This window comes from Micropterus salmoides, unplaced genomic scaffold, assembly GCF_014851395.1.
Source record: "Micropterus salmoides isolate LMB-PRFRI ecotype aquatic unplaced genomic scaffold, ASM1485139v1 Ms_hic_scaffold_2, whole genome shotgun sequence".
Lineage (NCBI taxonomy): Eukaryota > Metazoa > Chordata > Actinopteri > Centrarchiformes > Centrarchidae > Micropterus > Micropterus salmoides.
This window is the reverse complement of record NW_024041150.1, coordinates 52,340,183-52,365,412: the sequence shown is the minus strand read 5'-3', so window position 1 is coordinate 52,365,412 and position 25,230 is coordinate 52,340,183. Positions and strand designations below refer to the sequence as shown.

The window sequence follows — 25,230 nt, the reverse complement described above, 5'->3', positions numbered from 1 at the left end:
GAGCATGTTCAAGTATGACTGATGCATTACCACCCGTGACAACCAACTGCAGGGTTCTGTCTCGAACCCAACCGATTTATCGTCCGATGTGAGCTAACTGCATTTATCGGCATTGGCCGTTTATAACAGCAGATATGACTATTAAAAAAGAAGGTCATGGGTGTTGCATAGTTTGCCCACCAGATGGCGCGCCTTGTTAACAACACTGCCTCACCACAAAAAAAAAACGCAGAAGAAAACAATCAGCTGACCACAGTTGACCGGTTTACTAGCATCATGTTAAAACACAGTTGTGTTAGCGGTGAGTCCTTCAAGTTAATTACATGATTTAAATAGTTATAATAAAAACAGAACCAATCAATCTACTCTCCTGAAAACATTTGACTTGCTAACCCTCCTGTTGTTTTCCATTTCCGGCTTCCTCCCGTCTCACAGCAAATAGTTACAGTAGTTGGGTGTTGGAAGCTACGTTACTGTAAAATGTGATTTTAGATTTATTTCAAACAGTGTGGCAGTTTTAGCGAATGGTACACATTTGTCCCTAGTTCATAATTTCTAAATATTCTCTAAAATCACGTAACGTTACAGCAGCTAATGCTGCATGTTCCTAATTTAGCCACAAAGCTAATGCCGTGTTATCAGTGGAGTAGCACTAAAGATCATGAGCCGTTAAACTGATCGTTTGATGTATTCTAAATATATTTGCGAGCCGCCTGTCTGCAGTTAGTCATTGTCTGAAATGATTAAACTGGAGCGGACATGTAAATAAACGTGAGCTGAACCAGAATCTAACATGGCTTCCTGTAGCTCCTCTTTGTGTGACGTAGTCAGAGCCGTAACGGCTCTGGTTGTAGTTATAATGTTAGTTAAATGAAATCTCTAAGTGTAGTCATGTTGTATTAGATGCATTCAACAGCAGCTCACTGTATCATAGACGGCATGATTTAGAGAGATGATAAGAAATGGTTTCTCGTAGCTTTGGTTAGAATTAAAGCGTGCCGGTAAAGGGATGAACTAGATGTCAATATGCAAATTCCTTCGTTTTGTTGTTCACTGAAGACATTAGGGTTTAAGATCAAAAGAGAGTATGAGACAAGAGTTCAGAATTTCAGCTTTCCTTTCCTGGTATTCACAACTAGATGGGTTAAACAACTCAGGACAAACCACCTTTTGTTTGAACCCACCCATTTCTCAAGTGAGCAAAACTATTGGAACATGTGACCGACTTTCTTGTTGCCCAGTGTTGCCTTTTAGGTTGATTGTCCAAATATTAAATAGCTCTGCATGACTAGTCTAAGTTTTCATTCTTGGTTCAAACCTATAAAGACTGCATTTCCTGTTAAAGAGGATAAACCAATATGAGACACAGAGAGCTGTCTGTGGGAGAAAAGCAAGCCACTGTCAAGCTGAGAAAATAAGGAAAATCGACCAGAGCCATTGGACAATTTGGAATGTCCTGAAAAAGACAGACGTCGAACAGGTCGGCCAAGAAAAACAGTAGTTGACAGAAATATCATGAGAGCTGTGAAGAAAACCCCCAAAACAGAATTCAGAAGTGTACAGGAAGATTTTGTCTGCCAATTTACAGACAAATGCATTGAAACTAATGGGGAGGATGTTTATCATGCAGCAGGACAATGAGCCAAAGCACACAGCCAACAAAACAAAGGGGAAAAAGTGGAAGGTTTTAGACTGGCCAAGTCAATCACCTGACCTGAACCCAACAGATCAGGCATTTCACCTCCTTAAGAGGAGACTGAAGGGAGAATCATCCAGAAACAAACATGAACTGAAAGAAGCTGCGGTAAAAGCCTGGAATAGCATCATAAATGAAGAACGCAACAGTTTGGTGATGTCGATGGGTCGCAGGCTTGAGGCAGTTATTGCAAGCAAGGGTTATGCCACCAAATATTAAATGTTATTTTAAGATTATTTGTTCCATTACTTTTGCTCACTTGAAAAATGGGTGGGTTAAACAAACGGTGATATGTCCTGAGTTGTTTAACACATCTAGATACCTAGATCAGATCTAGATGTGAATACCAGGAAAGGAAAGCTTAAATTCTGAACTCTTGTCTCAGACTTGTCTTTTGATCTTAAATCCAAATGTCTTCAGTGAACAACAAAAACAAAGGAATTTGCCTTACCGTTCCAATACTTTTGGAGGGGACTGTATGTAAATTGAAATACACGTTTATTCTCTCACTCTGTTTACAGATGGCTGAAAGACAGTAATCTATTTTATTATCATAATCCATTTAGAAAAAGGTTTATAGCCCACATATACCAGCTTTCAATATCGGCCTGTTCTAAGTGTAGTTTATACAGGAAAGGGGTCTACTATCCAAATCATTCTCAAAATCTAAATATCGGCTCATAAATCTGCTCTTTTTCACTTTAATATCGGTCGGGCTCTAGTTGTGTCCACAGAGGGGGCTGAGGTGGCACAGACCTCTATGGGAATCTGATTCATCACCACAGATACCGACATTTCATGATAATTAAGCCAAATCACATTGAGCAGTTGCATTTTGGGAAATATGAGGTCCCGTGTTGTTGAAGCTTGACCCGTACCACAAACTAAGGCTGTATTCGGCAGTTGGCAAACAAAAGCAAACTCTTCAATGTGCCAAAAATACCCGGATGGTATGGAGCACCTGAAGTTCCATAAGATGAAATTTTTAATCTTGTGCGCACAAGATAATGCACCAAAATGGAACAACAGCACCACAGAGAAAGAGTCATTCACTACCACTAGAGTAACATTACTTACTGCGGTCTAACTGTTAGTAAGTGTGACAGTGATCTCATTTATAATATTCAGTCCAGTACATTTAGCTCTGCTCACATTGCTTAGCCTCTGGTGAAAGACGTACACATTTTAATGTTAGTGAAAAGCACAAAGGCGAGCTAACGACAATGTAGCCCATCAACTAAATGCGGTCACTGTAACATTATCATGTAACGAGCATGGGTTAGTTCAACCTCAAGCTGATAAAAATAGTACTGTTACAGTGGGAGTTTACCTGAGTTTCCAGCACGTTGCGTGAAGCGGTCTCCCTGTCTGTCTATAGCCGCTGTCACTCTGCCTTTTTTGCGGGAGTATTGAGCCATTCTGCGGCTCGCTGTGCTGAATGAAAGGCATGGAGCCGGTCTTGATCTGTCTCTGGGCCGGGAACATTGAACAGAGCCTGAACATATGCCAGTGTTTCTGTGCTTTTTGCAGGATCTGTGTATAAAAGCTGTTGTGTTTCAGATTTTGCTCGCTCATGAGTTCAAGCGAGCATGCGTACGAGCACACACCTGGTTGCAATCTTAGAACTGCACAGCTAGTGGTCGCTGAAAACTCCCCTTTCCCCATAAAGAGAGATGCTGCATCCTAAAGGTTTATTAGACCCTTCTACGATGCCATTGCTTTTCTGCTGCGAGCTATCATGAGAGCAACAGGTGCAGTTGTCATGCCTGGGATGTGTTTTTGTATGCGTGTGTTGAACAGTTGAAGGCACCTAGAACAGGAGAGGCCATCGCTGTTTCCTGCTTTGGCTGTTAAAAGCAGACTGACTGGGTGGTGTGTCTCATCTAAATTGTCTCAGATCCTTAAACAAGTAGCAGAGAGGGAGAGAGAGAGAAATCAGACACACAAACTCCCATTTACTAGGAGAAGTGCCAAATCATTGCAGGAAATTATGTCTCCTCGTGCCACGAACTGAGGACAACCAGTGGAAACTCAGACTAGCCTGATAAATAAATGTACTGTAAAAATTTTCAAATTATTTTCATTGTTTTTATTTCAGTAAATAATAATTATTATTATATTATTATTGTGAGAACTGTGGCTTGGCAAAGTTGTTGATTAGCACCCAGCAGCTAGCGTGCTCAGACTTTGATTACCATATGGCACCAAATTACTTATGAAAAATGAGATAATACAGCATATTCAGCCCCAACATGTTACCGCGGGGGGAATGACTTCACCGCGACAGCCATATGTAGGTCACGTTATTTACAGCGACTGAGAGGTGGAGAAGCTGTGTACCCGAGTACTGGTAAAACCACAATAAATCTATATTGAACGTTACGAAGCAAACAGCAGCAGGTCCGAGCTACTGTAGCGTAAACTGGCTAGTAAAAAAAGAAAATAAATTGTAAAATGGGTCATTTGGTGAACTAATGTGAAAAGCGATAAAACCTTGCACCGGAAAACGTTAGCATCTGCTTGGCGTTAGCTAACGTGACTCTCGTGTTTTTACTCGAAATCATCTGAATGTTTTGGTTTGATGGGCTTCAGCAAAAAACCTCTGTGTTTTATGGTGTTAGTGGACTGCATTTCATTTGATGCAGTGTTGTTGCTGTAGTCTGCGAGAGGCGGGCGGGCGCAGGGCTAAATTCGACCCGCTGTCCTCACTTCCAAGTGAAAATCATTAATGTTAATTGACGTTTGATACCAACACTCTGAACACTCAGTGAACTATGAGGGCAAAAACTAAATAATCAATCGTTAACCGTAATAGAGGTAAAATGTTCAATTAATCGTGATTTAGATTTTAGGTCATATCGTCGAGCACTAATAAGAATTCGTAAAATGCATGAAGCAGTCGCAAATACTCACAGACACATCAACACTATGGAGGATCCTCTCGTCCCCGGTGTCAGAGTCTTGGTCGGGGCCCCTGTAATTCACTCAGTACTGAGGTGAATTATGGGGCCCAGGTTATGCACATAGACTGTATATAAGAAATGGATGTAGTCATCGTGACCTCACCCGTTGGTTTGTGGACTGCCATCTGAAGCCTCGAGTTTGGCCGATAAGGTGCGATAAGGTGTTGATTTTTTTGCAACCAGGAAGTGCCCGGACATATTTGGATGAGACGGTGGAGCTAACGGCCGTGTGTGGAGCTAGTTAGCTTGCTTAGCTTGGTGCATCTGTAATTCACCTTAACTGTCATTTTAACAGGGTTAGGGTTACTTAGTCTAGCGAACGAGAGTCTTAAAATTAAATGTACTCACCAGAACAGCCAACTCCTAATACGCTTTTTCAACGGCGCTGGTTAAATTTACGCAGTGCCATTGGTACGAATCACTCTAGCCCGATTGACAGGTCACCATGGTAACGACTTGTCAATAACAGATAATCCAGCCCTAAAGCCTACTCTGCTTTTTGTTTTCGTTTATAGTCTGTATACATATGTTCTCTATACTGTAGCCTGTGTTTGTTTTTATTATTGTATTATTGAGTAAGTCAGCACATCGTGAGCATTGTACAATCCTGAGTCAAATTCCTTGATGTGTTTACCTGGCAATCTGTGTATGGATCGTTCTTTGATTATTCCGTTTCAAAACCAAATCACAAAAAAACAAAAATACAAGTCGTTACTTTTTTTCCTGTTTTCAACCCAAAACGGAAAAACAAAGCAGCTGCATTTTGTACGGTTTTGTATCCATACAACCCGTTCTTACTGCATGTAGGTCAAGACCCTCCAGCGTCAGTTTGTAACACACTGGGGATCCCTATAGCGTGGGGGAAGCCCTGTAGCGTCAGTTTTTGACTGTAAAGGCGGGTATATTTTTAACAGAAAAGACTGAGTGAGGACGTGTTTGGGGTGGATGGAGGGCCAGAACACGGACTTTGAACAAGGAGACCGGTGTTCGTGTCCCGTGTGAAACAAGAAGTCAATATTACATATTTATATATTTAATTTTATATAGGCCAAGGCTACTTTTCAAGTCGCATCTCATATCAACTGTGGCAAAAATTATTGTGGAAGGGAGCACTATAGGCCTATTACAGCCACACAAGAAAAAAGAAATATGAGAATATGTGGGCTACGTGTTTTGCGAGATCAAGGAAGCATTTTATTTTGGGCTGAGCTGAAGCAGCTGGTTACCGCGTGGCTACCGGTACATTGAGTGTCAATGAACATTAACACACGTGAAAATCAAATTAGAAAAAACACAACTGTGGATATGTAGATAAATCGTGATCTTTTACCTAATTTTTATATTTATTTTACTCATGTGCAGTGTCACATCTGTCTGCGCAATGCGCGTGTCAGATCTCTCCACCGTGCCGTGGCTGCCTGAAGTTACACTGTAAATTCCACTAACCACAAGAAAACAAAAAGGGGAAAAGAGCACAACGAGTGTTACTTTGTGGCTATAACAACGCTGTTGACACAATGTACAGATAACCTGCAACCCCTGCTGGAGCAAGAGAACTATATACCAATCAGTATAATGTTTAATTAGGCTATAATCAAAACTCATGTTAGGTCAAATTTTCGGGAAAAACCGGAAAGGGGTCGGGACAACTGCTCATAATTCGGGACTGTCCCGGATTTTTCGGAACGTCTGGTCACCTTAAGTGTAACACACAAATCGGACATATTAAATATCAAAAATTTTATATTTTTCCGTTTTGGTTTTAAAATCGTAAAAACACAAAACTTGTTTTTTTTCTATTTGGTTTTGAAACGAAATAATGAAAGAACGAACAAATAAAGCGGATTCTTTATGGTCTATTTTCTTCTAAACCATAAATTATTGAATGAACATCATGTTCTGTTGAAGAAGACTTGAAACTAGCGACTGAGACCATGAACCCATTATGAAAGTGTTTACTGATAAATCAGCTGAGAAGCAGGGTCACTTTACCATAACTCAAAGAGTACAACTTCTCAGGCCATGTGGCCTCACACACAAAGTCAACAGTGGAAGGAGACTATCCGTCTGAAACAGCTAAGATATGACAACATTTGCGACACATCTGGGACTCACCAGTTAATTCAGCCACCAGTTAAACTGTCACACCGGCCGAACCGGAAGTTAACTGTAGCTTTGTCCCGCTAGCTAGCATGCTAACACCCAGGCAGCAGGCTACATGCTACAAGAGACCTCCTGCTCCTCCTCCTCCTCCTCCTCCTCTTCCTCCTCCTCTCCGGTTCCGACCGTCACATTAAGTGTGGGTTCTGTAGAGATACGGGGTTCTGATGGCTCCACTGTTGAATCCTGCTACATTACATCTTGTTTACAGTCAATATGAAGCTACGTGTCGGAACCAGGCCGAGCTAACGCCACGTTAGCTTCTTGTTAGCTGCTAGCTGTGTTCATGAACACTGACCTGAACATCGGTGCTATCAGAGCTCGAGCCTGCTGTTTGTCCTCCGGGGACGTTGTTGCTCCGGGGCTCCGGGTCCTGGTTGTCCTCCTCCATCCCGCTCTTGGTCCTGGTCTCTGAGATCCAGCAGGTCTCCTCTGGGACTGTCGGAGCTCTTCGGATCAAGTCCTGCAGCCCGCGAGACGTGACGGAAGTTAAAGGAAGTTGAAAACGTGATGACGTTTATCTACAAATCCACCAAATCCACAGATCTTTTCTTTGACTCGCAGAAGACTGTGAAAATGATCAGGGTTGCTGAGTAGCATTAGGATTTGAAAAACAACTTATCTCCTGCAATTGATGGCATTACTTTAGATTTTTATTAAAAGTATTTTAGAAGTTATTTGCTGAACAACTAACTCGTTTTTTGCTTGAGGTCTTCATAGAAAGTATAAAAAAAAATGATCTCCCTCAGGCCATACAGGCTAATGTACTTAATGTAGACACTACAGGTGAACACAGTGACGTTTGTGTCTAACAACGTCATCACAATCGCCACATTGATATGCAAATTAGGCGTTAACTAATTAAAATGCGCTTATTTGACAAGTCACTGCAGGTGAATAGGATAAAGAAAATAACTAAAGCATATCACCACAACTTCCTCAGTTAATGACTCAAAAGTACATCAAGAGTATTTTCCTCTGAAATGTTCTGAGTAAATATGCAGATTAGCTTGATTTGGTTAATTTAGAATAAATGTACAGATGCAAACAGACGGACGGTAGCAGGCTTAAAACCAGCACCATCTAAATGTGTATTCTTCAAGTTTTAAAAGAAGTCATGAAGCACAATAGACCAAAGTCTCAAAAGGGATCACTATATGAAAAAAGTGCCTTCTTTGAACAGTAATGTAACGTGGTTTATAGGTACGCGTAACCTTTATAGGAGGCTCTAACGTTACACAAGGACCACGGCTTTATTGTTCCCCCTTCAAACAGCCACCTGCAAAAGGTTCCTACCTCAGTAGTTAACCTGATACTACATCCCCCTTTCTAAACAAAGGATAGTCTTTGTGCAGATGAAGGAATAAACATTAAGAGCATTTCTAAACAGAAGGCTCTTCAGGTTACTTCTTCTACTGCAAAATATAAACCATTCCATCATTAAAATGTGATCAAGATCAGTAACAGTAATAAAACATAATTATGGCTTCTCAACTTTTGCCGTACTGTTCGGCTATGAAACACTTTGAACATGTGCCTCTGTGAACAATTAATTGGCTTCTAATAACAACAAAAGTTGGCAAAAATCAACTACTCACTGCCCTCCCCCATAACTCAGGTGTCGTTCCTTAGAACAAACAAAGTCTTTCAAGTAAGATGGAGGATTCCTTATTTGGGCTGGGAAACGTCTCTCACCACAGTGCCTCTTTCCACTGTGTCTTTGACTCACACATGATCACCGGGGTGAAGGTATGACATGTCGCGTGCTCTGTGTCTTCTGTCATAGTTCTGTCGCACTTCCTGTCTGTACCTTTGTTCTGTCCTTTTCAGGTGGTCCATGTCGGCGCATCCTGGGTTGAACTTGGATGGAATGACAGGAACTGGTGTTTGTATTTTCCTTCCCATCAGAAGCTCAGTGGGACTGTATCCACTCGCCAGGGGAGCAGCTCGATAGGCCATCAGGGCGAGATAAGGGTCGCTGGATTTCTTGAGGAGACTTTTGATTGTCGTCACAGCACGCTCAGCCTCGCCGTTGCTCTGTGAGAAATGGGGACTGGATGTAACACGACAAAAGCATCAATCCTATGCGAACTTTCTGAAGGTCTCGGATGCAAACTGTGGGCCGTTGTCTGAGCGGATCACTTCAGGTACACCATGACATGCAAAGATAGACTTGAAGTGATCAATCACAGCTCCAGAAGTTGTGGATGTCAGTTTGGCTACTTCAAAATATCTTGAGAAATAGTCCACAATGACCAGGTATTGTTTGTTGTCTATCTGGAACAGGAACAAATCTGCTCCTACAGTAGACCATGGTCTTGGCGGGAACTCAGTAGGCATCATACGCCACAGGTTTCCATTCTGTATCTGGTTGCCGCTGGAGAAGAACGGGGCCCATCCCATATGAGGATGAGTCAGCAGAGACAAGCGTTTCAGCGTTAGGGTCATACAATGCAAGCCCTGGGGGTGTCGTCAGCTCTTCTTCGATGCTATCAAAGGCCTGCTGTTGTTGCGACCCCCAGGCCCACATATTGGACTTTCTCAGCAGGTCTCTGAGAGGTCACGTTCTCTCAGCCAAGTGAGGCAAGAACTTCCCCAGGTGGTTTGTCATCCCCAGAAAGCGTCTCACCTCGCTGACATTACTGGGCGCTGGCATGGCTTTTACAGCGCTCACTTTATCAGGGTCAGCGCTGACTCCTGATACCTCAAAGACCTGCCCCAGGAACTTTATCCTGTTCTTGAAAAACTCACACTTGTCGTTAAGCGTCACTCCTGCCTCCTGCAGTCGTTAAGCGTCCTCTCCACAGTCTCTCATCATGCTCCGTCTGTGTGGCTCCCCAAATGAGCGCATCATCCATCTGACACAGAACGCCCTCCAGGATGCGTGACATGCGCTTCTGCAAGTGTTCTGGTGCTGGCGAGATTCCACAGCACAGGCGATTGTAACAATACCGCCCAAATGGAGTTATGAAAGTGGTTAGCAGAGATGACTCCTTGGACAGTGGAATCTGCCAAAATCCTGCGTTGGCGTCTAGCTTTGAAAACACTTTGGCCCCAGCAAGCTGTCCTAAGGTGTGTTCAACTGAGGGGGGGGGGTGGGTGACTGTGCGTTCACCATTCAGTGGACTCCTCCACTGCTCCATACGGTCCAGCTGCTCTTTGACCTTCGGCAGGACTGGGAGGGAGATGCGCCTGAGAGTTTTACTTTTTTCTCTTTGGAGTCCAGGCTAATGTTTTTTAATCTGACAACCAACTGCAGTGCCACTGCAGCAAGCCCGCCTAGCAGTGGTGTGCACAGCCCCTCCACAACATATATTTCCTCTTTAAGTACTTTTACTGTTCTTTCTGAGAGTGGCTGTGAACTTGCCCTTCACATTCAGACGAGTCCCTCCAGGCCCCAGCAGAACCTTTGTTGGCCTCTCCAGCCTGCTGAACTGACCCTGTTTGTACAGCGTTTCAGGTATTGTGGTGACCATCTGCGCCAGTGTCGATTTTAAACCGTGCATTGAGATTATCCACATGTATGTCTGTCATCCATGGGCTGCCATTTGCTTCCGCTGACAGTGAGCCCAGAAATGCAACTTCCTCATCAGTGTCCTCAATCACTGCAGCTACATGCACTTCACACACTCTGGCGTAATGTCCCTTTTTGCTGCAGTTGTTGCACATTACGTCCCTAGCTGGACATTGTTGTAGGCCATGCCATCTTGAATCACCACATCTTCTGCATTGGTGTCTTTCCTGCTGTGTTTTATCTGTTTGCTTGTGCATGCTGTCAAGCTGAGTGTTGGAGAAATCTGTTCATTTTTAGCACTTCTTGTTACTCCTTACTCCTTTACCTGCTTGCTTTGTTAATTTCTTTCTCTAGTCATTTCAGGATCGAGTTGTAGCTGTTCTGTCGAGCGTTTATCTCTCAGACCCACAACAAGTCTTATCTCTCACCATTTCCTCATGCAGAGCCCCGTATCCGCAGCGCTCCGCTGGGAGGCTCTAACGTTACACAAGGACCACAGCAGTGTGTTGGTTGATCCCACGGATTTATTGTTCCTGCACAAGGTTCCTACCTCAGTAGTTAACCTGATACTACAAGTAACTTCATAGCTTTGATGGCAGGCTCCTCATCTGATTCCTATCCATTCTATTAGTTTGTTGTATGCTGATAGATCTCTACATGATGCAGACAGCCCTTCCATTTCCTAAATGGACTATGTTAATAAAATAGATTACTGTCTCAAAAAGTGAACATGTAAACAATTGCACATCAATAAATATTTGCTCCTGGAAGGTGCAACTTTTTCAGCCATCTGTAAACGGAGAGTGAGAGAGAATAAGCATGTGTATTTCACTTTACACATAATCTGCCATAAATTCAATGTAGTATATTCACATCTAGTTCATCCAGCACTCTTTCTTTCTAACCAAAGCTACGAGAAAACATTTCTCATCATCTGTCTAAATCATGCCATTTATGATACAGTGAGCTGCTGTTGAATGTATCTAATACTACATGACTGTCTACAACAGGACCTGCAGATTAGAGATTTCATTTAACTAACGTTATAACTACAATCAGAGCTGTTACGGCTCTGACTACAGCGTTTCACATCATCTACAACATCACAAAAAGTGAAGCTACAGGAAGCCCTGTTCTTTTCTTGTTTAAGTCACGGAAGGTGACTCTGTTTCTTTTTTAATAGTCATATATCTGCTACTATAAACGGCCGATGCCGATTATATGCAATTAGCTCATATCGGCTGATAATATCGGACGGCTGATATATATCAGTCGGAATCTACTAGCATAGAAAAAAAAGCACACTGTGGCATAGTTTCCTTTGCTGTTGCCTGCTCCTGTGATAAACCTAGTGAATACTAAAGAAGACCCTGGTCTCTGATTATTATTTTGTGGAAATGTAAAAATGTTCAGTATTAACAATTGCGTGAAAGTGAGGGAATTAATTGTGTTAATATATTTAATGTTTTCTTCTCTTCTTTACATTTGTGAAATATCATATCATCATATCCACAAAAATACAGAGTGACTTCTACACAGTTTTTACACATGGGTCCTCCTCAGTCTTTCGTTTATTCTGCAGGCTGAGTGACTGCCAGCGTCACTGGACTGACATTATATAGCTATGCTGTTAATTATGTGACATTTTATAAAGCGTAACGTTATTACAGCGCAGTTATAGTTTTAACGCAGCCGCACTGTTACTTTAGTCCTGCTAGTGTTTAACATTACAGCCAACAGCTGATGAGAGTTGTTCTAATTGTCCCTGACAGGTTTGTACCTGGAGCTGAATTACCTCAGAGGACGTCTCCTCTCCAAAACAAACAGACACAGTCAATAAAACATTAAAACACAGCCACGTAGCAACGTAGCTGATCCAGATCCACCAGAGAACACAAGTAATTTTTCCTTTTTATTTACCAACAGAGCCGTGCTGTTGTTTCGCAGCTCGTGACTGGTGAACAACCTGCAGTGTTTGAGAGCGATGTGCTCATGATTGTTTCTCTGTCTGCAGAATCAGGACCTGATGTGGCCCATTCTGCTTCCAGACCTGCCAAACTGCTGCGTTTATATGTGTTTATTTCTCTGTTCCTCTCTCTGTGCTGGAGTTCTTGGTGGCTCGATCCAGATTATTATTAAGTTGGTTGAATTTTAATAAGATTGTGTTTATTCATATAGTGTATCAAGCTTATTACTTCAGTATATTTACTGCAAATCTGATATTAATATTTTACTCATGCATAGGGACGTTAGGCTGCTGTAGGAATGAGCACTTAAAGATAATGATAGTAATTATATACATAACCCTTCATGCAGCTGTTCTGGTTATTTACTCGGGAAAGCTTGTGAGAATGGAAGGATTTAGCCGGAGTAGTGGTGATTACATATTTCTGTGGTTTTTACATGGTTTGAATTTGGTTGTGGGTGTTGTGGTGGCGGCCCCGACTGAGTGTCCTGGTTTTTTGTCCTTTTCATCAGTTATTCTCCTTTTTCCTTGGTTTTCTCTGTTCTCTGCTTGCCTCCCTGTGTCTCCTCCCCTGTGTGTGCTTTCTCTCTCTCTCCCTCCGCTCCTGAGCCCGGCCAACAGCACCTGCACCTCGGAGCTCTTATGTCGTATCAATATTAAAAGACTCAGATCAGGAGCCAAGAAACACGATCACCTCTGCTTTTAACTGAAAACTGTGATTTTTCAACGAGAACAGTTGAAAGTTATTTCAAACAGAGGCTCTGGCCCCAGGCCCCCCCTCAGGCCTTTGGGCCTGATCCTGGTGGGTAGTCCATCCATCCAGCACAACAGGGGTCCTTCACTAGTTTTGCTTAAGGGCCAGAATCTTTCTAAGGAAATGCAGGACACAAACCCTCTGCACACAGTTTGCTCCTCCAGTGACTTTAAAGTGAAAACTATCATCTGTTGAACAAACTGAAGCTCCTCTGCTGCCTCCTGCTGGCTGCTTCCTGTCACTGTCAGTCTGTTCGTCCCTCAGGACAAACTGGAGAGCTCCTCACAAAACATTCACATTAACACAACAGCTGCATTTACTACACTGCTGAACTCAAGTACAACACTCAGGTACTTGTACTTTACTTTCTACTTCTGCTCCACATCTCAGAGGGAAATATTGTACTTTTACTTCACCAAGGTATATACAGGAATCCTGAAGTAAAATTCAATACCTTTTAAAACCTTTTTCAAGACTTTTTCAACATATTTTAAGACTGCCGCGCCACTTTGAGCTTGTAATGAGAATTTCATGAGAACCATCTTTAAAACAATGTAACTGATCTCACTAGGGGCCTCCTGCCTCTTGAGTATGGGGTCAATGGAAGGTAAATGTGTGTGATGCTTTAACATATGTCCAGAGGGGTCATGACTTTAAGTGGTTCACCACATGTACCTTGGACATGGGTGTCTTTCTATAGATCCCCTAGGGAACAGTGAAAGACACCATGTTCCTTTGATGAGATAGTACTCCGACCCTGAGACTAAGATAAAAGCTGCATGAGCTGTTACACTGCAGCTCACTCGGATGATACTCTCTGATGTGTATGTGTCCCCGTGACACCACAGCCCCGTCCTTCTGCAGAAGACTTGAATAAAATTCACAGAAAGTCTTTGCTTGAGCTGTTTATTTAAACACGCTTTTTCCCACCACAAGCTGTAACCGATTAAATCAGCCACACACCTTTAAAAGAGATATTTGTGAGTTTTTAAAAGGAATTTAAATATATTTATAATATATTTATTGCCTATATGTCATCAGGTTGTAACGCCACCTAAAAATTGAGGCATTCACCAACTTTCTCAGTTGCCTATAACAGCCTGTATGGGCCAACTGTTTTCTATGTGAAGGTCAGATTTCCTGCGAAAAGCAAATGTCTTACATAAGCTATGACGTTTATGTACGCAACATTACAGCAAATCATGTGAAACACAGTGTAATTTTGTGTTTTAGTTGGTTTAAACTAGATAATCTGAGCTTGCCGGCAATGATATGTGTGATAACTTTCATCAACCACTTGATCAGTGCAACAAAATTCAAATAGGGCAGGAGGGAACAAAGATGAAGAGAATAAACTGATGAAGTAATGTAGGCGGTGTAGCACAGGCACAACCTGGAGGAGGAACTACTCTAAATTACTGTATTAGTATAATATAACATTAAATGAAAAGTACATTGTTAATTTAATAGTAAACTGTAAGTTTGATATTAATATATTCATTATGTTACTGTATTCAATATAATTTTATATAATAGTATATAACTTACCACTAGTATAATATTAATTAGAGTGACAGCTGTTTCAGTTTGGGTTTTTTTATTCATTAACTTTGTGCAAGAAAAATGCTCTAGGCTACATGATAGTCTCCAACCTTGATTTTGGGCTACTAACTCGTCAATAATCATAACCTTTTATGCAGAACATTGAGTTCAACATTTATAAAGTTTGCTGTAGCAAACTTCAGGCTTTGATAGATCTGATCACTAAAAGTGACATTGACGAGCGCTTCGTTTTTATGAAAAGTTGAACGTGTTTAAATAAAAGGCACCGACTTAGCTAAATAACCAGCTAACGTTAGCCAAACCCAAGTGTCATTTATAAAACTTTATAGATTTATTTTCAATCTGGCGCTCTCACAGACCTGACGGGATCAAGGTGAACACGTCACAGTACATATGACTGGAGGTCTGAGGTTACACCAACTGATTTGTGGTGGAAATTGTACTTTTCCTTTTGAAGAAATAAAGAAGTTACAACAAACAGGTGTCTTTGTGATATTTATTAAAGTAAGAATAAGTGATTCAGCTGAAGAGCAGAGCTCCTACACCAGAGGGCTGTTAGAGAGTCTGACCCAGAGAAACAGAGAAGACATTTAATGCTAGAGAATAATTGTGGAGTCTAAAAGAAAAGCCTTTCTCAGCCTTGAACCACAGTGGAAACTCCTTTCTCACAGGAAAGCATGACACAAAACAATCTCACAGAAGGTCATTATATCAAAACACTGGTACACTTAGTGGAAATTATAACATCACATAATACCTAAGATAAGCAAAGAACAATGGCATATAGAGGAAAGAACAAAGAACATAAGGAAATGACATATAGAAAGATTATTAAAAGTACATACAAGTAAAATCTATTTGTTTCTATTACAGTTCCCCCTTTGGCCGTCACATGGTCTAGGGCTGGGTATCGTTCAAAGATTTTCGATATCGATACCGATACCTTGACTTCGATACCGGTTCCTGAACGATACTTTTTCCAATACCAATTTTATTCTCAACAAACGGAGAACCATTGTTGTTTGTATAAAGTAACTTAATTATCACATAACCACACAATAACCAGCAAACGATGTGGGCTTTGTAGATCATTGGCAGACTTTCTGGGGAAGACCTGGTCTGATCCGGAGAGACGGCATCCATCCCGATGGGGGGAAGCAGCTCTCATTTCTAGAAATCTGGCCAAGTTTATTAGTGGATCAAATCCATGACAACCCAGAGTTGAGACCAGGAGGCAGAGTCGCAGTTTAACACACTTCTCTGCCCTTCTTTTTCAGCAGTTACTCACCCAAAACCCTACGCAGAGTCGCAGTCTAACACACTTCTCTGCTCCTCCATTTCAGGAGTTACTTAGTGAAAATCCTATAGTGACGGTGTCTGTCCCCCGACCATCGAAATTATTTAAAAACAGAAGAGGAGCTGTGCATAAAAACCTCATAAAAATTAAAACCACAAGAGCAATAGTGCAAACGAATAGGAAAATTAAATGTGGACTCTTAAACACATCAGATCTCTCTCCTCTAAAGGTGTACTAGTAAATGAACTAATATCAGATTATGATTTTGATTTATTTTGTCTTACTGAAACCTGGCTGGGTGATGGAGAATATGTTAGCCTAAATGAATCCACCCCTCCCAGTCATATTAATACTCACATTCCTCGAGGCACAGGCCGAGGAGGTGGAGTTGCAGCTATCTTCGACTCTACCCTACTAATCAGCTGTAGACCTAAACTTAATTATAACTCATTTGAAAGTCTTGTTCTTAGTCTTTCGCACCCAAGTTGGAAATAGTCCTTAAAATGGACAAAGTTATTATTGTAGGGGACTTTAATATTCATGTGGACGTTGAGAATGACAGCTTCAGCACTGCGTTTATCTCTCTGTTAGATTCCATTGGCTTCTCTCAGAGTGTTCATGAACCGACTCACTGTTTTAACCACACCCTCGACCTTGTTTTGGTGTATGGTATTGAAATTAAACATTTAATAGTGTTCCCACAGAATCCCTCTTTGTCCGACCACTGTTTGATAACTTTTGAGTTTGTATTGCTGAACTACACGCCATTGGGCAAAAGTTTCTATACAAGATGTCTGTCTGATAGTGCTGTAGCTAAATTTAAGGATGCAATTCCATCAGCTCTAAATTCATTATCAAGTCATAAAGTAACGGAGGACTCCTATGCTAATTTCAGTCCCTCCATAGTCGATCATCTTGTTGATAGTGCTGCAGGCTCGCTGCGAATGACACTCGACTCTGTAGCCCCTCTAAAAAAGAAGATACTAAAACAAAGACGGTTAGCTCCATGGTATAATACTGAAACTCGCAAATTAAAGCAAATATTGCGGAAACTAGAAACGGAGGAATTGGCGTTCCACCAAAGTGGAAAATTCTCGTTTAATTTGGCAAGATAGTCTTAAAACTTATAGGAAGGCCCTCCGTAATGCCAGAGCAGCGTACTACTCGTCATTAATAGAGGAAAATAGAAACAACCCCAGGTTTCTTTTCAGCACTGTAGCCAGGCTGACAGAGAGTCACAGCTCTATTGAGCCAAGTATTCCCATAGCTCGCAGTAGTTACGACTTCATGAGCTTCTTTAATGATAAAATTCTAACTATTAGAGACAAAATTCACCAACACCTGCCCTCAACTGGCACCAACTTATCTCTTAACTCAGGAACCTTAGAAACAGCTGTAGAACCAGATACATGTTTAGACTGTTTTGCTTCCCTCAATCTTTACAAACTAACTTCAATAATTTCTTCATCTAAACCATCAACCTGCCTCTTAGACCCCATCCCGACTAGGTTGCTTAAAGATGTTTTACACTTAGTCAGCACTTCTATACTAGATATGATCAATCTATCTTTACCAACAGGCTATGTACCACAGTACTTTAAAGTAGCTGTAATTAAACCTCTTCTGAAAAACCCAAACTTGATCCGGATGTTTTAGCCAACTATAGACCTATATCTAACCTTCCATTTCTCTCTAAGGTTCTGGAGAAAGCAGTTGCTAAACAGCTGTGTGACTTTCTACAGAGCAATAGTTTATTTGAGGATTTTCAGTCAGGATTTAGAGCTCATCATAGCACAGAGACAGCACTGGTGAAAATTACTAACGACCTCCTTATTGCATCAGACAAAGGACTTGTCTCTGTACTGGTTTTATTAGATCTTAGTGCTGCATTTGATACCATTGACCAGCAGATCCTATTGCAGAGACTGGAACATTTCATTGGCATTAAAGGAACCGCTCTAAGCTGGTTTAAGTCCTATTTATCAGATCGATTTCAGTTTGTACATGTTAACGATGAGTCCTCCAGCATGCCAAAGTTAGTCATGGAGTTCCTCAAGGATCTGTCCTCGGACCAATCCTCTTCACTTTATATATGCTTCCCTTAGGCAATATTATCAGGAAATATTCCATAAGCTTTCATTGTTATGCAGATGATACTCTGTTATATCTATCGATCAAGCCAGATGAAACTCATCAGTTAGCTAAACTTCAAATGTGCCTTCAGGATGTTAAAACCTGGATGACCTGTAATTTTCTAATGTTAAACTCAGATAAAACTGAAGTTATTGCTCTGGGGCCTAAGCACCTCCGTGACGCATTATCTAAAGATATAGTTTCCCTTGATGGCATCGCCCTGGCCTCCAGCACCACTGTGAGGAATCTTGGAGTTATCTTTGATCAGGACATGTCGTTTAAGTCTCACATTAAGCAAATTTCAAGGACCGCCTTTTTTCACCTACGTAATATTGCGAAAATCAGGAACATCCTGTCTAAAAATGATGCAGAAAAACTAGTCCATGCATTTGTTACTTCTAGGCTGGATTACTGGAATTCCTTATTATCAGGCTGCTCGAAAAAGTCCGTTAAGACTCTTCAGCTGATCCAGAATGCTGCAGCACGTGTTCTGACAGGAACCAGGAAAAGAGATCATATTTCTCCTGTTTTAGCTTCTTTGCATTGGCTTCCAGTAAAATCCAGAATAGAATTTAAAATCATTCTTCTTACCTACAAAGCTCTTAATGGCCACGTTGAGAGCTTCAGTCTGCTTCAAAGCAGAGCTTCATGAAGAATCAAAGAGAATCTTTTATTTAAGATGAAACATTTAAAACTTGAGCGGACATGTCCTCACCTCATCTGGAGCCAACTTGAGTGAATCTGCGCTCTTTGCATCGACTAGATTTATATTTGCTTTCAGTTTGAACAAAACCACATTCAGCAATTGAAAATAAACACAGTGAATATAGATGTAAAATACAGATTAATGTAAATATGTGTAACTACAGCTTAATTACAAGAATATATGTATGAATAACACAGAAACAATATTTCATTAAGTGTGGAGCTTCATTCTTGACCTTGGGGAACACATCTGTAATAAATGAGTCTGAACTCAAGCCTCACATTCCACCTATTTGTTGGAGATTTTGACCACATCCCATGGCCTTCTTAAAGAGTCACTAAACCCCCAAACCTCTTATTTCAGCTGATAACCAATGTGTATGGGTTTTTAGTAGTGTTGTTGATGGATTGTCTTGAATTTTTACTGCAAAGTATTTGAATTCCACATATAGTGCTATAAAATGCAGGGACTGCCCTCTACTGGTGGAAAACTGGCTACTCCAATTTACTTTTGCTATTGGCTGATAAACCCTCCGGACTGACGCTTTCCAGCTCTTTCCAAATCAAACTTCCTCAGCTGTCATCACATGACGTTAGTCCAGCACAGTCACATGATAACAGGTGGTTGTATTCAGGGCAGGAGGAAACAGCTAGCTCGGCTCTGTGAAAACTGTCACACTGATGCTTTGTGAATGCATTTGTGTCTTCTAAGGGTTCTCCTCTTGGTACAAGATTTGCCACATTGGCCACAGCTGTACGGTTTCTCTCTAGTGTGAACACGTTGGTGAATTTGTTGGGCACCTAATGTAGCAAAAGTTTTTCCACACTGTTCACAGCTGTACGGTTTCTCTCCAGTGTGAACACGTTCATGGATTTGGAGGTTACCTGACTGAGCGAAAGTTTTTCCACACTGTTCACACCAGTACGGTTTTTCTCCAGTGTGAATACGTCGGTGGATTTCTAACTTATCAGATCTAGTGAAAGTTTTCCCACACTGTTCACACCAGTACGGTTTCTCTCCAGTATGAACACGTCTGTGGACTTCTAAATTATAAGATCTACTGAAAGTTTTTCCACACTGTTCGCAACAGTGAGGTTTCTCTCCAGTGTGAACACGTTGGTGGATTCCTAACTGACAAGATTGACTGAAAGTTTTTCCACACTGTTCGCAACAGTGAGGTTTCTCTCCAGTGTGAACACGTCGGTGCATTTTTAGCTCATGTGAACTACTGAAAGTTTTCCCACACTCATCACAACTGTAAGGTTTCTCTCCAGTGTGAACACGTTGGTGGATTTGTAGGACACCTGATGTAGCAAAAGTTTTACCACATTGTTCACACCTGTGAGGTTTCTCTCTAGTGTGAACATGTCTGTGGATTTCTAGGTGATCTGATCTACTGAAAGTTTTCCCACACTGGTCACAGCTGTACGGTTTCTCTCCAGTGTGAACTCTCTGATGAATCTTCAAATATCCAGATGTTGCGAAGGATTTGTCACAGTGCTGACAGCGATGACGTTCGAGTCCATCTCGTCGTCTCCGTTTCTATAGCAACAGATAAACATACAGAAAGACATGAGATGTCATGGTGGAGAGAGCTATCTAGAACCATAAACACCATACTGTACTGAACCACACACTCAGTATTTACTGTAACCTAAATAAATCATCAGTGTGTTGGGGTTTTCAACATTGGGGTTCAGGTATGTTTATTAGCTGAACATCAAAGATATTCTAGAAATATTAATAAAGCTATTAATATTCAAATGTATTCATTATAATTAATTAATTAATTAATACGGGGCACCACCCAGGAATCAGGGACCAATAACCAAATATGAGCCAAATATGATAAGTCTAAAATGGGTTTGTCCACCTGTAGATGGCAAACAGAAGGGTGAATCCGTAACTAGCCGTGGCAACCAACTCTTACTACAACATTATACACAAATATTCACAGGCAACAACTTCTTAAAATTATAATAATAGGATTACGGAGGGGGCGGATTCGACCACTGATTTTGGAATCAAGATGGCTGTTCAGACCATGTGATTTCAGGATCAAGATGGCAGAGAATCTCCCTCTCCTGAACTACAAAACAAATATGGGGATGCACTCTGATGCTAGACTGCTATCGGTCCAGGTCTGGTTAGCTTCAGGAGGTCACGTGGTGAATGCATGTGGGGTTAGTATGTAGAAACAATATTCTGTCCATCCATCTACGTTCCAAATAAAGCTTCCAACATATTGAAATTGATAAAAATTGTCAATATCATCAATAGTCCTATAACCGAAAGAGCTTTCATGCTTTATAGCCCCTTAACTTGAGAATAGATATTGTTTGATATATTGGATGTCTGTGGGCCAGCAGACGACAAAAAGGACAGTCTCTTCCAAAGTGGAACTTTTCCTGTGCTGCAGTTTCTGTTACGATCCTGTCCTGAGTTTCTCTGAGTTTATTATTTTGTCAGTTCAGTATCTGTTATTTAGTCTGTATTTTGGTACCATGTCTTTGTTCCTAGTCCTGTGCCTTAATTCATGCCTTAGTATTAACTTCTAGTTCTTTGTCTGCATTATTTTAGTTTAGTCTGCTCTGTATTCTGTGTTCTAGTTCTGTGTTCTCTGTGTTATTGTCTGAAGTTAGATTCTTGTCTGGTATTTTGTAACTGTGTTCTGTCTGTGTTGGTTATTTATTTTGCCCCATGTCTGCCTGTCAAATGCTCCGTCTGTTCCCCTTTGCTGTCTCTCTGCCTGCCTGCCTCCATTTTCCCTGATGTCTCTCTGCCTTGTTACCTTGATCTCTGTCACCTGTGTTGCTCCCACCCTGCTGGTTAGTCCCTGTGTATATATGCCTGGTGTTTCTGTTAAATATTTGTCCAGTCATTGCATTGTGTTGTAGTGCATTAATAAATCACTGAACTGTACCAGTCAGCCTGCGTGTCTTGCATTTGGGTACACCAACCTGCTCTACCCTACACCTACTGTAACAGTTTTAGCCGAAAACCAAACTTTGGAGTTTAGAGATATTGCGCAATACCAAGATGACGGCCTGAGAGTTATTTTTACACACAAAACAGCTGTTTTTGGACAAAAAAACCTGCAAAATCAGCCAAATCTAGCGGTTGTAACTGTATATGTATATTGATGCGTTTGTTGTTATTATTAACCGGCTAATAAGTCTGATTTTGTTGATTGAGTGATAGGAGTTATGCACCTAATCAGGGCTGATTTTGGGTCAAGCAAGTTAAAAGACTATTGCAGTAATTGAAACGGGACATGTTAAACTAAGGTGAGTCCTGCAATTAACATCACAGGTGTCTTCAAACTTGCAGTCAGTCAGTCTGCCTATTTAAAGGGTGACAAGTAGTCAGTGGCGGTTTTAGTGATTTGGAGGCACTGGGCAAAGAAGAGGCCCTCCCTTCATTAATATTTTCATGAAAAAAAGCTTTTTTCAATAGCTTCTGTTTCATGTGATTCAGGGACTCCTAAAAAAAAAAGCTGTTTTTCCATAAATATATATATATATATATATATATATATATCCATCCATTGTCAACCACAAGGTATTTCAATTGAAGACGCACGATCAAAATAAAGTATTACTGTATGTCAGCCATGACAGGAAGGAAGCACATTAAAAAAGGGACAGAACAATGGGTTGTCTGATGAGTAGTGGAGAAGTATGATAATTTGAGAGTCAAGTCATGGCAATCAATAAACATCATAATATCTAAGTTCACCACAGTGTGTTATTCAGTCAGTGCTCAATTCAAAGCCCACAGTTCAACCACCAATGAATGAGTTTAAATCTCCACAGAGTCCATCTCAACAAAAAAAAAAAAAAAAAAAAAAAAATTCCTCTTCTGGATCCCAGCAAGGTAACCATAAATACTGAGTGCAAAAGTTGGCCAACGAAAATAAAACCAAGTGATGCCTCGCGTTTTACAAACAAGTGATTCTCCAACACTGTTGTTACCTCCCGTAGTCTGGGCGATGTTTTGGTGTGCAGCATTTGCCTGAGTGTATTTATTGTATTCCATTGGTTGCAGGGAATGAAATTAACACCTGCCAAATGTGGGTAAATTGTGGCAGTGGGGGAGTGGAGGAGTGAAATCGTGAGGCCCCCCTGGCGGCTGATGCCCGGGCAGTTGCCCACCTTTCCTCAATGGTAAAACCGCCTATGCAATTACTGTGTACTGTTTGGTACATAGTGTGTACCACACTGAACATGGACTACAGAAAGCTAAGGAGAGAGCTGTCTCAGGAGATTAGAAAGATAATTATAGACAAGCCTGTTAAAAGGTAAAGGCTGTTAAGACCATCTCCAAGCAGCTTGACGTTCCTGTGACTACAGTTGCACATATTCAGGAGATTAAGGTCCACAGGACTGTAGCCAACCTCCCTGGACGTGGAAATCTGATGACAACTGGAAGAGACTGATAGTACAAATGGTAGCCAAAGAGCCCAGAACAACTTTCACAGACATTGTGGTTGATTGGAGGTGAACTCCAAGGTTGAGGTACATTATTGTCAGATCACACCATCTGTTGCTGTTTGGTCCAACATGGACTTAATGGAAGACGACAACTGTCATAAAAAAGCGAGCCTGGAATTTGCCAAAATGCATTTTGACAAGCCAGAAAGCTTATGATAGGATGTCCTTTAGAAAGATTAGACAAAACTGGACCTGTTTGGCGAGTTACCTCAGCTCTATGTTTGCAGACGCAAAAATTAGTATACAAAGAAAAGAACACCGTACTACTGTGAAGCATGGATGAGGCTCTGTTATGGGAATTCCAAACATATTGCATGTAACCCTGGACTCAGGGAGACTCATCTGTGATGTGGCACTGACTCTGTGTAAACGTAACAGTCAAAATATCTCAGTTCTCTGTGTTATCTAGACTTCAGGGACAACGTGTCTCTGTGGGATGATAAGATTGACCCTAAAGCTGGAAAATAACAGGCTCACTGAGCTCTCCTCACTCATTCGAGCATACATGTATGTATGTGTGTTTCTGTGAGTCCTTCTGCAGAAGACTTGAATAAAATCACAGAAAGACAAGTGTTTGCCTGAGCTGTTTATTTGAAAACTCGAACTGCCATCACAGGCTCTGTTATGTTTGGGGCTGCTTTGCTGCATCTGACACCGGGTGTCTTGAATCTGTACAGGGTACAATGAAATCTCAAGACTATCAAGGCATTCTGGAGCAAAATGTGCAGCCCAGTGTCAGGAAGCTTGGTCTTAGTCGCATATCATGGGTTCTCCAACAGGATAATGACCCACAAATCAGCTAAAAACACCCAAGAACGGCTAAGAGCAAAACATTGGACTATACTGAAGTGGCCTTCTATGAGCCCTGATTGAAGTCCTATTGAACATCTGTGGACGGGCCTGACACCCTTCAAACCTGAAACAGCTGGAGCAGTTTGCTTATGAGGAGTGGGAAAATACCAGTTGACAAGTACAGAAGTCTCATGGAAGGACTGCCTCAAAAGGTTGTGCAACAAAATGTTACTTTCATGTACTATCATTTTGTCCAGGCCAGTTTCAATAGTTTTTTTTTTTTAATGATTCTGTTTAACCACAATTCAAAAGCATTGTCTGATTTTCATCAGTAAATTTTATGTATTATTACTTTTGTCAGTTCAAAGTTATTTCAGGAACCACTGTGTTTTTCTTTCTTTAATGGAACCAACAATTTTGTCAATGTCTGTAAATTACTGTTGAACCAGATGCCTAGATTATTAGCAACAGGCTTAAGGTGATTCACTAGGGATCCAGCAGATGGCAGTATTTGCTTTGCATTTGCCAGGATCTCCGTTTTGTTCAGCTGGAGGAAATACATTTTTGACATCACAAAGGCAGTCGGTAAGTGAACTCAGCATTCCAGGGTCTGTGGATTTGACGGGCAGGTAGATCTGTGTGTCATCAGCATAAATATGAAAAGAGACACGTTTCTGGATAATGTGTCCAAGGGGAAGTAAATACAAGGAAAATAAAATGGGTCCTAAGACTGACCCTGAGGCACACCATATTTACCTGAACAGAATGAAGAGACAGTTATTCACAGACACACAGAATCTATTTGACAGGTTGGATGTAAATCATTCTAAAGCTTACCAGATCCCCACCCAGTGCCTCAGTCTGTCTAACATGTGTTGTGATCCGTGGTGTCAAATGCAGCGCTAAGATCCAGGAGTACTAGGACTGAGCACATGCCATCATAAGCAAACATTAAAAAGGTCATTGGTGACTTTAAGCAGGGCAGTCTCAGTGCTGTGGTACTTTCTGAAACCATACTGAAACTTTTCAAATATTTTTTTCCAGTAAAGAGAGCAGTTGTTTGGACACAATTACAGTACGTCTAAATCTTTGATATAAAAGGTAATTTGGAAATTGGTCGAAATTTTTGAGGGAGGGATCCAGGCCCAGCTTTTTAAGTGGGTTTACGCAAGCAGTTTTAACGAGTAGATAGG

The 25,230-nt window shown here is 41.2% G+C and overlaps 3 protein-coding genes across 6 annotated transcripts in view; all 3 read right to left on the bottom strand.

Annotated features, from left to right (window-relative positions):
* The window catches only part of LOC119912603 (zinc finger protein 208-like), a 117,313-nt gene extending 109,849 nt beyond the window's left edge, over window positions 1–7,464 (bottom strand). For 2 of the 4 annotated variants that reach the window (XR_005446192.1, XR_005446193.1), the window contains exon 1: window positions 6,775–7,464. Coding sequence is in view for 1 of the 4 variants with exons in the window: in XM_038731875.1 (XP_038587803.1) it covers window positions 7,118–7,210 (93 nt within the window). In the remaining 3 variants the exon portion in view is untranslated. Of the gene's footprint in view, window positions 1–2,297; window positions 3,167–6,774 lie in introns of those variants that run through there. The other 2 variants (XR_005446194.1, XM_038731875.1) reach the window with 2 other exon arrangements.
* The window catches only part of LOC119912613 (butyrophilin-like protein 2), a 566,400-nt gene that overhangs the window by 300,363 nt on the left and 240,807 nt on the right, over window positions 1–25,230 (bottom strand). The gene's annotated exons all lie outside the window — the stretch shown is intronic.
* Window positions 18,796–22,762, bottom strand: LOC119913344 (zinc finger protein 239-like). Its single transcript, XM_038732756.1, has 2 exons — window positions 22,727–22,762; window positions 18,796–20,294 (listed from the first exon to the last, which is right to left on the bottom strand). The coding sequence occupies exons 1-2, from the start codon at window positions 22,760–22,762 to the stop codon at window positions 19,425–19,427; spliced, it is 906 nt and encodes a 301-aa protein (XP_038588684.1). The 3' UTR covers window positions 18,796–19,424.

Coding starts and splice junctions, on each gene's coding strand:
- LOC119913344 (XM_038732756.1), bottom strand. CDS start 22,762: ATGCTGCACACCAAAACATCGCCCAGACTACGGGAG. Junction 20,295..22,726: donor CATCGCCCAGACTACGGGAG/GTAACAACAGTG, acceptor CTGTTGCTATAG/AAACGGAGACGACGAGATGG.